The sequence below is a fragment of the Astatotilapia calliptera genome, chromosome 12 (genome assembly GCF_900246225.1).
Source record: "Astatotilapia calliptera chromosome 12, fAstCal1.2, whole genome shotgun sequence".
Classification (NCBI taxonomy): domain Eukaryota; kingdom Metazoa; phylum Chordata; class Actinopteri; order Cichliformes; family Cichlidae; genus Astatotilapia; species Astatotilapia calliptera.
In genome coordinates this window covers 10,283,685-10,297,739 of record NC_039313.1, presented here as the reverse complement: position 1 = coordinate 10,297,739, position 14,055 = coordinate 10,283,685, and the positions used below count along the sequence as shown (strand labels likewise).

General features: G+C 38.9%; 1 protein-coding gene across 1 annotated transcript; it reads left to right on the top strand.

Annotated features, from left to right (window-relative positions):
- Positions 1 to 5,357: 5,357 nt before the first annotated feature.
- Positions 5,358 to 6,224, top strand: LOC113033312 (C5a anaphylatoxin chemotactic receptor 1). Its single transcript, XM_026186995.1, has one exon. The coding sequence runs from the start codon at positions 5,358 to 5,360 to the stop codon at positions 6,222 to 6,224; it is 867 nt and encodes a 288-aa protein (XP_026042780.1).
- The last annotated feature ends 7,831 nt before the right edge of the window (positions 6,225 to 14,055 follow it).

Below are 14,055 nucleotides of genomic sequence, written 5' to 3'. Positions count from 1 at the left end.
CAGCATTAACTCGGGGCAAAATGCGAATAGGGTCAGTGCCCTCATTTTTAAAGGTATAACAGGTCGTGCCAATGAAATTACAAATGATAATATGACAAAATATAGGAAGCCAAGTCCCCAAGAAGAACACCACAACCACCAGTATGAGATACACCGACGAACGCTTGCTGTCTCTCTCCTCGGAGGGCTGCTCCCTCTCCAGCTGAAACCTGGCAATGATGAACAATCGGATATTGAGCACTATCATTATGATAACTAGGAATATGTTCGCGACAAAAGTGCCAAAGCCTGTGACCTGTTTGGCAACACCGACAGTGACCAGGTTCTGCACAGCGACGATTAAGAAAGCGTAGGCCCAGTAGGCAACGATGACCATCACGGTCCTGTTTCGGGTCATGCGCTGGGAGTATTTAAAGGGGGACAAGATGGCGTGGTATCTGTCCGCCTGCGCGGCCAGGATAGCCATGAAAGACAGTCCTAGAAATGTGGGAGCAATGTAAAAGGTTCTCGTGGGGGAGTCATAGACATCCCTCACATCGAGAACACCAACATAATAATAAGACACTCCCGTACAAATGTCACTGAGGCAAGTGCTCAGCATGTACATGAAGCGGTTCTCGCTGCGCAAAGCTGTGTTCAGCAGGATGGAGAGAAACACAGACACGTTGAGGAAAATGATGGTTGCAGCCAAGAAAACGCTGAAAAGGAACATCAACACGTTGCCAAAGTTCGTGAGGGGCAGCGCGAGAGTCAAAGGGCGGCTGGTGTTTCTCATCAGGGCGGATGACAAATGCTGGCAGTATTGCAGCTGTGCCCGAACAGCACAGTGGGGTTACTTCAAGCCCGATTTATGTAGCAAGCACAGTCAGTCTAAGAAGAAGACGTCAACCTGAGTGACTTCAACTCCCAAGGAGAGCAAGCCCACAAGGCTTTCATGAAAAATAGATAGATATTATAGGTTATGTAAAAGAGAAATAAATAATCAAATTTAGCAAACCACCCTTTTACAGAACAGTTCATGAACAGCTGATCCTACATTTTATAGATATATAAATACATATTCTATAAATACATAGATGTATATATATATATACAAGTAAGATGTAAGGCCTTTTTGCATTTCCTGAGTGCAACTTTAAGATTAGAGAGGTTTAAAAAAAAAAACTAGTAGTACGTCCACTAAATATTTAGTGATATAATTCTTATTTTTACGTCGTCTTTCTTTACTGGAACTTCAGCTGTAGCTGTAAATTTGTCTGTAAATCTACGTCTGTTTCTTTAGGTTTATATTCCAGGGCACAGAACAGAAACTAGAAAGCAACATAGTGAACTCTTCCAATGTTAAATCTTCTGCTTTGCAACCATGGGTCAACCGGGGGGAAAAAATGATATATATTTTTTAAAATTGTTAGTTGTAATAAAAAGAATCTCTCTTGCTCTTATCTCAGCTACAACTATCCTCTCTAAAGAAAGGCCCTAAAAGCGCATTCCTGCTTACTTATCAGTGCATCTGAAACAAAGACACTGATAAGAACTCAAACTGATGTTTTAAAGATTACCTTACCAGCTGATGGTTTCAAAGAAAAGTGTGGTGGTTCAAAGGTTAATACAGCAACATGTTTATTGCTCCCCCTTGTGGCTAAAAGTCCGATATTACAGGCTGGTGTTTCTTGGTCGGATGATGCAGCCGCAGACGACAGACGTCATAGGCTTATGCCTACAGAAAGACTAAAAGTTAGCAAATAATTAAAAATAAAAACAAATAAAAACAGATTTTATGTAGGGAGACCGGGGATAGTTGTAATGTGGGTCAGTTGTAGCACTTCCAATTTCTGCAATCAGGGCTAAGTTTCAGATGATGTGATTCATCCTGTACATGCCCAATTCAGGTCTTCTATCACATGTGAAAAATGAGCACATTTTGGCAAACAAAGACAATTTAAGAAGAAAGAAAGTAATTTGCATGCCAAAAAGTAAGTTGTTTTTTGTTTTGTTTTTTTACTTTATTTGCAATTTCTAATAGCATTATCTGCATTATGTTATTTGTATGTCTATGGGGATTCATTCCGTGTTGGTCTTTAGTGCTAATGTTTTAGCCGTTGGCTGTAATGTTTGCTAGGTCATGGCTATAGGAGTCTGGGTCAGTTGTAACAGCAACAGTCTGGGTCAGTTGTAACAGCAACAGTCTGGGTTAGTTGTAACAATAATGCAAATGTTACTACTTACCACACTATTACTTTAACTTATTAAACAAGTTGGGGCAACGACATCAGCAGAGAGAGGTTCACTGGTCATTTTGTATATGCGTTTGATGCCATTGGCAACACAATTCTTCCAATGTTTGTGTTCCGACGCATACGTTATGCAGACCACTTTGTCAGAGATGGGCCAGTAGGAAGTATTGGTAGTGGAAATAAATCATGATGGGTGCAAGAAATAGACTTCCTGATTTTTCTGAAGCACTTTGCAAACCACACCAAGGTCAGCCATGAAAAAAAAGTAATTGGACATCATGGACATCGCAGTGGAATTGCGATGCTGGTGCACAACTACATTTTTTCAGCTTCACTGTTATGTTCAAACGTTGGTGCAAGAGTTGTAGGTTACAATGCCCACTGAGCCAATGAGGCCAAACTCAAGAAAGACCAACCAAAATTTATGAGATATTCAGTTTCTGAAAATTCCATAATTAGTCTTTTTTTGGGGGTTGGAATATGTTCAAAAGTTAGATTTCTGCAGTCACACACACACACATAGCTACGTAAATAGTTCTAAGTGCATGATTGTGTTGAATAAAAAAGATTACATGTTAAAATTTTGTCAGTATCCTTATTTCATTGTGTTACATTTCACCCCAGGATATGTTACAACTAACCCAGACTATGGGGTTAGTTGTAACATTTCACTCTTTGTGTTTGAGACCATACCATGCAATGAGTAACTGTGCTGCAGAGAAAATACTGTACTATTTAATAGCAGAGACATGTAAATACTTTGCATTACATTTTAAATCCACTACCTTAAAAGAGCTCCAAGCTACAGACAGAAATGTCAAAAATGTTACAACAATCCCCGGTCTCCCCTAAACTCCAACTTTTAAAAGTTTGGATTAAAAGCAATTACAAAGTTTCTTCCAGTTTTTGCGTCCATGTTGTACTCTATAAACTAGGAGTATTGTTTTGTCGCTAGTCAAAACGTCTGGGTTAATTGCAGTGAAAAGCATGTAACAAATCTCCAGGGGCTCCCAACAGGTGACCGTTGGAGGCCCCTGTAGTGTGCCAGCATGGAGTAGGCAAATAAAAGAATAACATAAAGTATTTCTGACAGATTGAACAAAATTTACCAGGCCACATTTGAACACCAGGTAGTGCTTTTTCTATTGTCGAAGCCACAGACTACAAACTATAAGTCCCTGCTAGTGTGTTATGGCGATAACTGCGGGAGCTATCCAGGTACTCAGGATTTCATTATCATTATAAGCACCAGAGATTTAAATGATTCTTTCGGGAGCTGAGTTTATTGAACACTGGCAGCATGTGGGTGGAAGTCGTGGGCAAGAGAAGTGTGCCCGTTCTTTAACAACTGCATATAATTAGTAGATATCAGAGAGAAGGATGTATATTTTTTGTCGCATAAACTCTTCCTAATCTGAGACTGAATCTGTGAGGCTTCATTTATTCCTTTAAGCCCACACTACTGTGGCGACTCATTCTCCATCTAGAACTTATCTTCTGAGAGTGGAGGCATTATCAGGATATGCATCTATGTAACTGTACTGTACTTAAGTCTACTTTGTATAGTGCTTGAAGATGTTGGCAGGTGGAAATGGGCTCAGTTTGAACTGCGGGGAACCACCACTTTGCGGGGGTTTCCGTTTGCATGCCAAAAAAGTGATGTCTAATGTTTCCTTTTGCTGGTACACAAGCTGTAGTAAACAAGATTGACGAAGGTGTGCAAGATATGACTTGTTTTTAAGTATCTTTATGACGTCGTCGTACCCACTCAGTGTTCTACATTATAATCAGATTAGCCACTTAAAAGATTTTTGCAGAACAGACTGTGTTACATCCCCACGATGAAGGTCTAGGGGTGTGTGTGGGGACTGGTAACAAATGGGTCCAGAACAGAATGAAAGGAGAACAGACAGAGGTGTTTAGTAAATAAAATAGTTTTTATTATAGATAAACTTAACATAAAGAGCCAGCAACGCCGTTTTACCAATAACACTAGAAAAAGAAAAAGGTTGCAACAACAAAGAACACAACAACCAAACAAAAAGCTCCACACCACGAGGAGGCACTTCCAGGGGCCCACAAGCTCACCCTGTCACTAGCAGCAGCTAGCTTTACTGCTGCCGAGGCCCACAAGCCCACACTACTCATATGTAGCAGCTACACTGCACACTTCTTCCACAACTCCACACCACAGGCAGGACAATCACACACCTAGAACACAAAGCGGAGACACCAGAGAAAACCACCCTCCTACATACAGTTCATCCCCAGCTTATATGACCTCAGAGAGGCCATTGCTGACTGGGCCCAGATGGTAAATGAGGCCAATGAGCAGCAGCTGTGTCCTGGGGAGAGGAGCAAGAGAGGAAGAGAAGGAGAGAAAACACCATAACCACACAAGGGCAGTTTCAGGAGGCCCAGCTAGGGCCGTAACAGACTGTGTTGTGTTTGTTGCTGTTTCTGCTGCCCTCTGAGACTGATCTTGAAAAAGACATTTTTAATGTAAACGAGACTTGCTCAAAAGTGCAGCTTCTATACCTTATGACAGGAATGTTCTTTCTGCTTGAAGAGGACTTTATATCATAAGTGTTTGACCAATTAAATGCCAACAAGAAATTTACAACAGCTTAAATACAGGAAGCCACTTTTTGGCATACTTTAGGTTTAAACACAATGAGTACCAACTAAAAAAGTGCTGCAGAATGCTAAAAAGTTCAGGCGAAGTTAATATAAATGATAATAAATACAATTTTTTCAGAAATATTATGAACAAACATAGCTGAGTATTGTGAAATGTTAAGTTGGCCTTTTGAACAAAGGAGATAAAATATTTTATTTATGGATCACCGAGATGAAAGGTTATGGCAGCAAGCCCCAAACAGCAAAAGCTACAAATTTGACCAAAAGCTAAGGATCCATTTCTATTTTTTTTTAACACAAAATATAAAATTATTCTTGTGATTAGGCCTATCTTATCGATTCCACAAAGTAAGTAAGTAAGTTCAAAAACGTCACTTAACCCATGTCAGAGCCACCAAGCCTCCAGAGATCAGAAAGTTTGAGCAGCATCGTTTGTTGGACCTATAAATATAATGAGTGCTCGACTTCTTGTGGAGCTCCAGGATGCTCTACAACGCCACGGTCATCCTGTCAGTGGATTTCAACAGTCCGGAAGACTTCCTCATCTTCACCTTCCACATTGTTTTCGCCACGTGTGCCGTGCTTGTAGCCGGCTCGGTGATCATCGGGATCACCTCCACTCCATATCTTCGAGCCCAGAACCGCTTCGTGTTCATGCTGAACACGAGCATCAGCGACACTCTGACCGGCTTCTCCGTCTACTATCTGGGGCTCTTTGACGTCCAAGAGGGCTATCCCTCGAGGAATGGGACATACTACATTTTGCCATCTTTTTTAGGTGTCAATGTGTTAACCTTCCTCTTTGCTCAGTTTGACCGCTACTTTGCCGTTTGCCATCCGTTCTTTTACAGTCGCTACATAACGAGATCCGTTGTCATTGTAATCTGTGCTTTCTGCTGGATTTACACATACTTTATTCTCACTGTGCAGAACTTGGTGCCCATCTCAAAGGCGGCTCAAATAAACGCGTTTGGTGTGATGACTCTACAGGTTATAGTGCTCGTTAAAGTGCTCATGACAATTAAACTGTACATCATAGCCAGGAGTCACGTTGTGAGAGAGGCGCCTAGTGCCGAGCGAGACAACAAGAAGGAATCACTGCGCATCATTGTGTTTGTGGTTATCTGCTTCTTGGCGCTGTGGTGTCCCTCGTTTGTCAATATCATTGTGAGGCAGTTGACTAGAGAAGGTCTCAGGTTTAGGAATGAAGCCACTAACGTGTTCGCCACGATGGCACGCTTAAACGCGCTGGTAACCCCTGCGGTGTACATCTGGGGCAGCCCTGCGCTTCGGAGGGCCGTGTGGAGAACGGTGTGGTGGATGTTCTGTCCCAGGCGCAGTGCAAGGTAAGACGCGGTCCAAGTGTTACGTAGAATTACCGTATTATGTCAAACAATATGCTGCTTGTGAATAAAAAGACATTTTATCCCTTATCTCCCCTTCTTCGCACCGGCACCCTACCTCTCTCCCGCTTTCTCCCCCCTCTCTCTCTTGCAGGATTGACTTTAACTCTGATGGGATGACAAGCAAAATAAGGCAGCCAACATCAGCATCATCATAAGTTATAATAAGGATAAAATACTAAGAGCCCATCTGATGGGAAACATGTTGCGGTCACTTTTGAGTTTATGCGTTTTCTCAGTCTCAGTGTTTTGATTTTTCAGACAAAACATAACGAAGCTGGGTTCCTGTTCTCTTGTTCTGATTCAACTATGTCATAAAAATGAAACTGCTGTGATTCAACTAGATATCCTAAACTAGACAGACTGCCACAGAGCAGTCTATCAAGTTTAGGATAAAGCGTTTAATTTCTATATTTAAAATCTTTGTATTATTTGTTTGTTTGTTTTTACTTATTACTCGCAGTACGCACATTTATCTTTTTATTGACCGGCATTTGGGATCAGACTGCAAAGGTCTTTGGTCAGTTGTAGGCTACACATCGAATAAACCTTGTCTTGTATCTACAGCCAAAAAGATGGACTCCACTAAAACCTCTGTAGCAAAAAAAAAACTTTCACAATCTAATCGTTTAAACTCGAGGCTATAACAGCAGAAAATGTACAACAAGATCCGAATAATCTTTAGGTTTAGTTCATTGATATTTGGATGGAATTCAGCATTTCCGACTGGATCCAGCTTCCTGTTCACTGGTGCAGCACATTCAGCACCACGTTCAGCGTCTTGGCGCTGACACCCGTAGGTTCAGCACCAAGGATAGCCCCATAGCCTAGTTTTGTTTTTAAGTCATGGCAGTGATCCCGATGCTAAACTTTAACTATATTTAGACACAATAAATTAATATTACAAACGTATATTTCGTGGTCAGTTGACCACGAAAGGAAAGGGAAGTCTTTATCACATATGACAATAAGTTTCATCGGACACGTTTTCGTGGTTGTTTTTTATCAACACATGACAACTTAAATGTGTCAACGCTGGCGGACTGAGAGAAATAGAGTGAAAAAGATTGAATTATTTTATTGTATTGTTTTAAAAATGATAAATATAATGTTCGCATTAAACATCTCAAAAACTGAATTTTAAGTTGTGCACTTTAAATGTGCACTCAATATGAACTTGTAAAAAATAACTGCAGTTTGTACAGTTTGGATACACGTTTTGTATTTGAAATAAATTATTTCAAGGCAGATATTTTAAGTATCTGTGTCCTGCTATTTTCACTTTAATATTATAACATTTATTCCTAGATAATCCTTAAATGCTTGTTAATATCGAAGTGGCACAACGTTCGTGGTGAATATGTTTTTCATTAGTGTAAATGGAAAAAAAAACTGTGATATAGATACAGTTATGGAAGCAACTGGGTTGACTCAGCTCACTTAAACATACAATAAAGCTTTCTTTACATACAGTAGCAGTAATCTTCTCAGGAATAAATAGCAACGGTAAGTTTGTCAGTAAAACTGATACAGTTTATTATATGATAGCGGACATTTTGGAGTCTTTTTCGTTTGTTTATTGATGTTCTTTAAAGAGTATTGAAGGGACACTTGTCCCATATGTCAGGCTTTCTGAATAATACGATAATAATAAGAAGAATTCAATTCATTGACATTTTGTCTTTTTGAATTTCCGCTAGGAGACCTCAGGAAAAGTGTATAGCACCAAATAGCTGTGGATAGTTCAAATTTACCAAGCCCCTCTCATTCATATGCATTTACCAAGTGATTTACTTTACAATATATGAACTGACTTTACTGACTTGATTCTTGATTCTTGACTGTTAGTCTGTAGATGTCCACAAGAGGATGATGTATTGCTGGATTTTTCTATATTTTACTGATTATTTCTGTAACACAAAATGTTTAAAAAAATGTAAACACTTTGCAAGCCAATATTTATGACTTCTTAAAAGCCAAACGAGTGGCATGAATGTCCAATATAAATAAATGATTCACATATTTCTCTGTCCCGTGCTTGCGTTAGAATGTATTTGCATATCTTGGCGACCTTATAGTTCCCTTTTTCTTCCTTTTTCTGATCAATTTTCTTGTGTGCCAACTACTGCTGAGAAATGACCGACTATATGCGTTTTTAAAAATTCAAAGTCTCCTAAATCCATGCTTTCTGCACTCTAAAAAGTAATTAATGTGACCTTTAGTCATTACTTACATATATATGTTGTTGTGAAATGAAAAATCAAGTTCATAAATACTGTTAGACTTCCTAATTAAAATTTTTATTTTATTGAGTTCGGGTGACACATAAATTATGCCTCTTTACTCAATATATAATCGTGATTTGTCTGAATTTAAAATCTTCTTTTAATCAAAAAACAATATAATTTTAAGTTCTGTCGATGTAAAATACAACTTGATGATGTGTAAACAGCTCACAGTTCCCTTCTTCTACTCAAGCGGACATATTCAACAGCACGTGTTCAAGGTTTATCAAGAGCTGTGTTCGTCGCGAACGGTGAGTAATTTTATGCGAAATTACACATATTTGCAGTCGCTCTGGATTTTGTTAGTTTACTTTAAAACAACGACGTAACATACATAACATACATCTTAGCTTGCCCCCGCGTTTGTGTGTTTTAATATACACACAGCAGCTAATTCCACGATAGCATAAATTGTTGGGCTCTTTTTGGAAAATGTAACACTGACGTTACTCTAATGCAGACCACTGTAATTGTCTTATAATTATTAAAGATAGCGGACGTTGTTAGCCCCGGCGCAAACTACTATGCTAACGTAGCTAGCCAAGCTAAGTTGTGTTCACTGTGATTTTATTTTTGAAATGTGAAATTTATTTTTGAAGGGAAGCATTTTATGTTAGTAATTGTTAAGAAACGCTTCTAAATTTTCGTAACGTTACGGGGTGAAGTTCAACCCCATTGGCTTCTGCGCAGGAAGTGCGGTCGCCATTAGTCCGGTGTGTCTGTTGACCGCTAAGAGCGGTTCTTCACCGGCTGCTCGGCCTATTTTCACAGGTAAAAGACCAGACTTAAGTGCACTGTGCCGCATATGGTAGGGTAGTTAGTTTTCCAGCACCCAGTGTATTCAGGTCTATGTAGTTTTGAATGTTTGGTTCTAGCTCACACAGCTTTGACAGGTGAAACTTATTCACTGTATTGAAGACTCACAGGTGAAGTTGAAAATACCATCTTTTGTATTTTTGTGCAGGCACGACTTTCTGGTGTTATACACTGTCCTGGCGTTGCAGATCTAGGGGTTCCAGTTAAGACGTGGTCAGCCTTCTAAAGAAAGTGGGAATCTCACCGAAATATTCAGTTACTTTGCTGTGTTTCTTGCCAGGACAAAGGCTCAAACCATCATCTTTTCCTGGTATCGAATACCAAGGGACCTTCTGAAGTAAGCTTTAACAAGTAAGCTTGAATTGAGTAATTCAGAATCATGAATCATGCTGACTGCAAATGAAAAGTATGAATTGACATGAAGGATTTTCAGGAGCCGATTTAGACTTGGGACTACATTACGACAAAGCACTGCTGTAAGCCTCCACATGGTTATAACACAGCAGTTGAAGCCACTGCCGACCAGTGTCTATAAACCAACATGCTATTTGTGCAATATTTCTTCAACAAATCAAAGACCCATCCATTGTTACTGCAGCTTACTATGCTTGTATAGTAGTGGCTGTGTGTGTTTGTTTATGGAAGCTGGAGGCTTTTTCAACTGTTGCGTTATATCCATGCACCATGCAGTGGATGTTTACAGCGGTGTTTGTCGTAACTGCAATGTAGTCTCAAGTCTAAATCAGCTTCTGCAAATCTTCCGTGTTACTTTTGCACTTTTCATTTGCCGTGAACATGATTACTGAGCTCCCAAGAAATATTTGTTTTCATTACTGAGTCATTTTAATCACTTTTGCACACAACATGCTAGCACCTGCTATTCACTTACATTGTTTATGCTCTGCTAAAGCAAATGGATTGCTTCCGGATCAGGAGAATTAGTGTGCTGTTTACAAAAGGCTTGTTTCTCACTTTCTAACTGTGACAATATGGCAATAGATAAAATTTCACTTAGAAGTGGAATAACCCTTAAAAATGATTTATTAGATTTTCTTTTCAAAGTGGAAAAACAAAACTGTGAAAAACAAGACATTTTTTATTTTAAACGTTGGATTATGGTTTAATTTAGCTTTTAAAAATTACAGAATGACAAAGTAAAATCACTGAAAAACACAAAAGACAACCTGTTTTAGCTTATTTTCCTACCTGTAGTAGTTCATTCCCTTATGCACGTCATCCTGAAGTGCTTGAGCTATGTATTTTATACATCCTAACATTTTATTTCTCCTACAAGGATGAGGAGGAGCTCAACGCAGACCTTGCAATGCAAATCATGAAGATTGCTATCATTGGTGATGGGCCTGCAACCATCATCGTTGAGGGATCCAAGATCCTGGAGAGGATTGATGTTGCCAGATCCTGTGCTTTGATGATGGGAGTAATCTACGCTCTGAACCTTACCTATCCCAAGCAGCTGAAATTTACCTTTGAGGTATTTCAAAAGCTATGCCTTGAGCTTGATGGACAAAAAGCCAGCTCTAAAGTAATGAATCTTAAGTTTGGTATTTTCTAAGGCAGACTTGATAGACCATTCGTGAGTGAGTTTCACAAAAACCTTATTCCTGCATTTCTGGCACTACATCAATGTGTTTTACTAAATTTTAAAGTGCTGTTCTTAAGTCTTCTGAGTTAATGTTTTGCCGTGTCTTAAATGCTGTTATTTGCACATTTTTAAGGAATGCGTTTAATTTCTCCCATGACCTGTGTTCTGAGGGTACTGGTGTGTTTTAAAGTTTGTGTAATGCCCTCTTTAGCTGGCCTTAATCTTGAGGGTGAAAAGTCAAATATAGAAGAGAATCAAGAATACTTTGTAAGAGTGCTGACAAAGTTGAATGAAAGAAGCTTTGCTCATTTTATGTTTAAATTAGTGCATTTAATGTCTGCCTGTCATCTTTTGTTTTGATTCACTGTCACATGTTAAAGTAAAAAAAAAAAGAGGATTCAAGTAGTAGCTTGTATTACAATTTTAATACACAGTTCCTTAAGTTTCAGCGGGCAATTTGTGTTCTAGGAAACGGAAGCCCACAAATCTTGCACTTCACACGCACGTTAAAGAATTGTGATGTTTGTTATTGTAATTAAATGGGTCTAACTCATTTGAATACATCTGTCTGAATTTCTATTCTTTCTGAGCACCAGGTACGAGTCCCTTAGCTGATGTCCAGGTATTTGGCATCACATCTGCCGCATTCAACCAAATACACACAACATCCATTTCTTTTTCTGAAGGTCATGACACAAGAGCACACACAGCGCATGTTAAGGCTGACCTTCGTTTGGGGAAAAAAGTGATCGACAAGTTTCTAAGGTCTTAGAACCTTGACTTCTTTGTGGGCAGGCACCACCATGCATGAGCCTGCCCACGCGGTAGTCATGGTTATAAGACACAGCTTTTGATCAAGGTTGTATTTTGGAGCGACTTAGCCTGCTGGGAAACAGGTAAATGCCCTTATAGAATCTCCTGTAGGACCAAAAAATTACTACACTGTAACCAAAATATCATATTTGACCAACATAAATACTATTTATGCCGACAGTTAAGTTCATTTTAATTATAAATGTGTTTTATTTTGATCAAAAAGTTACTTCACCATACATAAATATAATCTTGGATCAACTTAAATTCCTGTGTATTTGTTGACAATTATTAAGTTCATGTTACTCAGAATGTGTTTTTTTTTGTGGCCAAAAAGTAACTTCACTATACATAAAATTCACGTTGGATCAACTTAAATTTTTGTGTTCTAGTCGAAAATTATTAAGTTAATTTTACTTAAGAATGTTTTTAATTGTGGCCAAAAAAGCTACTTCACCATACTCAAAAATATTGCTTTGAATTAATGCTATTCTGCCAGAAGTTGGCTTAACTCAAAAATTCTAGTGGAAAACGTTAACATGCTTTTTTTATTTGAACCAATGTTTTATTTATTAGAGTGTGTCAACTGTTTTGTCAAAAAACAAATAGCAAAATGCAGTTTATAAAGGGACGTATGTTGGGTGTAATTGAAAAAACTGAACAAGATACGATGTTTGTCGTGTCAGTTAAAATAAACAAATATGATTTAACAGGATTGAAACGTGAGATTAAGCCATGCCTCCTGGGAGATACAGTTTGGCTTTAGCGCAGTGTCTTATTGAGCAGCTCTATAAAAATGTTGTTGTCGGTATGCGTCTCTGACACAATGCTGCTCACCAACATCACTGATTCTCTGACTGCAGGAGTGCCTCTGTCGGTAGACTTCAGCCATCCTGTGGATTATCTCATTTTCATTTTTCAGATTTTATTTGCCACAACTGTTGTTTTCGTAGCAGGACCTATAGTCATTACCATTTTTGCCACCAAAGAGCTCCGCCGACAGAACAGGTTTATTTTCATGCTGAACACCAGCATCTGTGACACGCTCATCGGGTTTTCAGTGTACTATGTCGGTTTGTTTGATGTTCAAGAGGGATATCCATCCAGAAATGGAACTTATAACATGTTAAACTATCTCCTTGGGGTAAATTTAATAACATTTTTGTTCGCGCAATTTGACCGCTATATTGCCGTTTGTCATCCTTTCACTTACTCTCGCTTCATTACGAGGGGCGTGGTGATTTCTGCAAACATCTATTGCTGGCTTTATGTCTATTCTCAGGCGGTTATTTCGATTTTCTTGCCCTTTTCCAAAGCAACACAGCTGTACGTGTTTGGTACCCTAACCTTTCAAATCATAGTGTTCACCAAAGTGGTCATGACTATTAAACTGTATGTTGTTGCCAGGTACCAGCTGGAAAGAGACCCCCCTAGTGCAGAGAAAGAAAGCACCAAGGAATCATTAAGAATAATCGTTTTTGTTGTCATAACCTTCTTATTGTTGTGGTGTCCCTCCTTCATTAACATCGTCCTCAGACTGGTTGTAGGGAGAGGGCTGATATTTAGGAATGATGCTACTAATCTTTTCGCCATCATGGCTCGATTTAATGCCTTGTGCACGCCGGCCGTGTACCTGTGGGGGAGTCCCTCTTTAAGGAAAGCCACGCTGAGGACGGTGTGGAGCAGACTGTGCCCAAAATGCAATAGCAGAAAAATCTTGTTTCAATGAAACAAGTAAAAATACACCTCATCTCATTCATAATGCTTGAGCCAGCCTATTGAATAAAAACAAAATGTTTAAATAAATCGCCACTATTTTTTTTAAATTTTCATTAAGGTTAAAGAATCTATTTTTATGAAGGTCAAATTTTTTTTACTGTAGCGTTTCTTATTTTGCTCAGGTGACACAGTTGACTGAGATGCGAATATTCACATTTTCTTCGTTTATGATCAACTTTCTGTGTTTTCTAACATGTTTCTGTATTTAATACCTTCTCATTATAAACAGTCTTAGAAATTTTGAAATGTATAAACTCTGATTATTTTTGTCTTCTCATTGGAAGCACGGGGACTCCATACCAGTCGTCTGAAATAAATAATTACACTAATGTGAGCTTTTTTTCTGCAGCGGGGTTTGTCTCGTTTGTTTCGAATCCTTAGCTTAGTTTGTTTGGTCAACTCTTGGGCTCCGAGTAGCTACTGCATGAATGAATAATGAAAGGCAATACTGTGATGACTGTCGCCATTTCTTCCTTTCTCTT

What these genes read in the sequence shown, in the direction of transcription:
- LOC113033312 (XM_026186995.1), top strand. Translation starts at nt 5,358, where the DNA reads ATGCTCTACAACGCCACGGTCATCCTGTCAGTGGATTTCAACAGTCCG.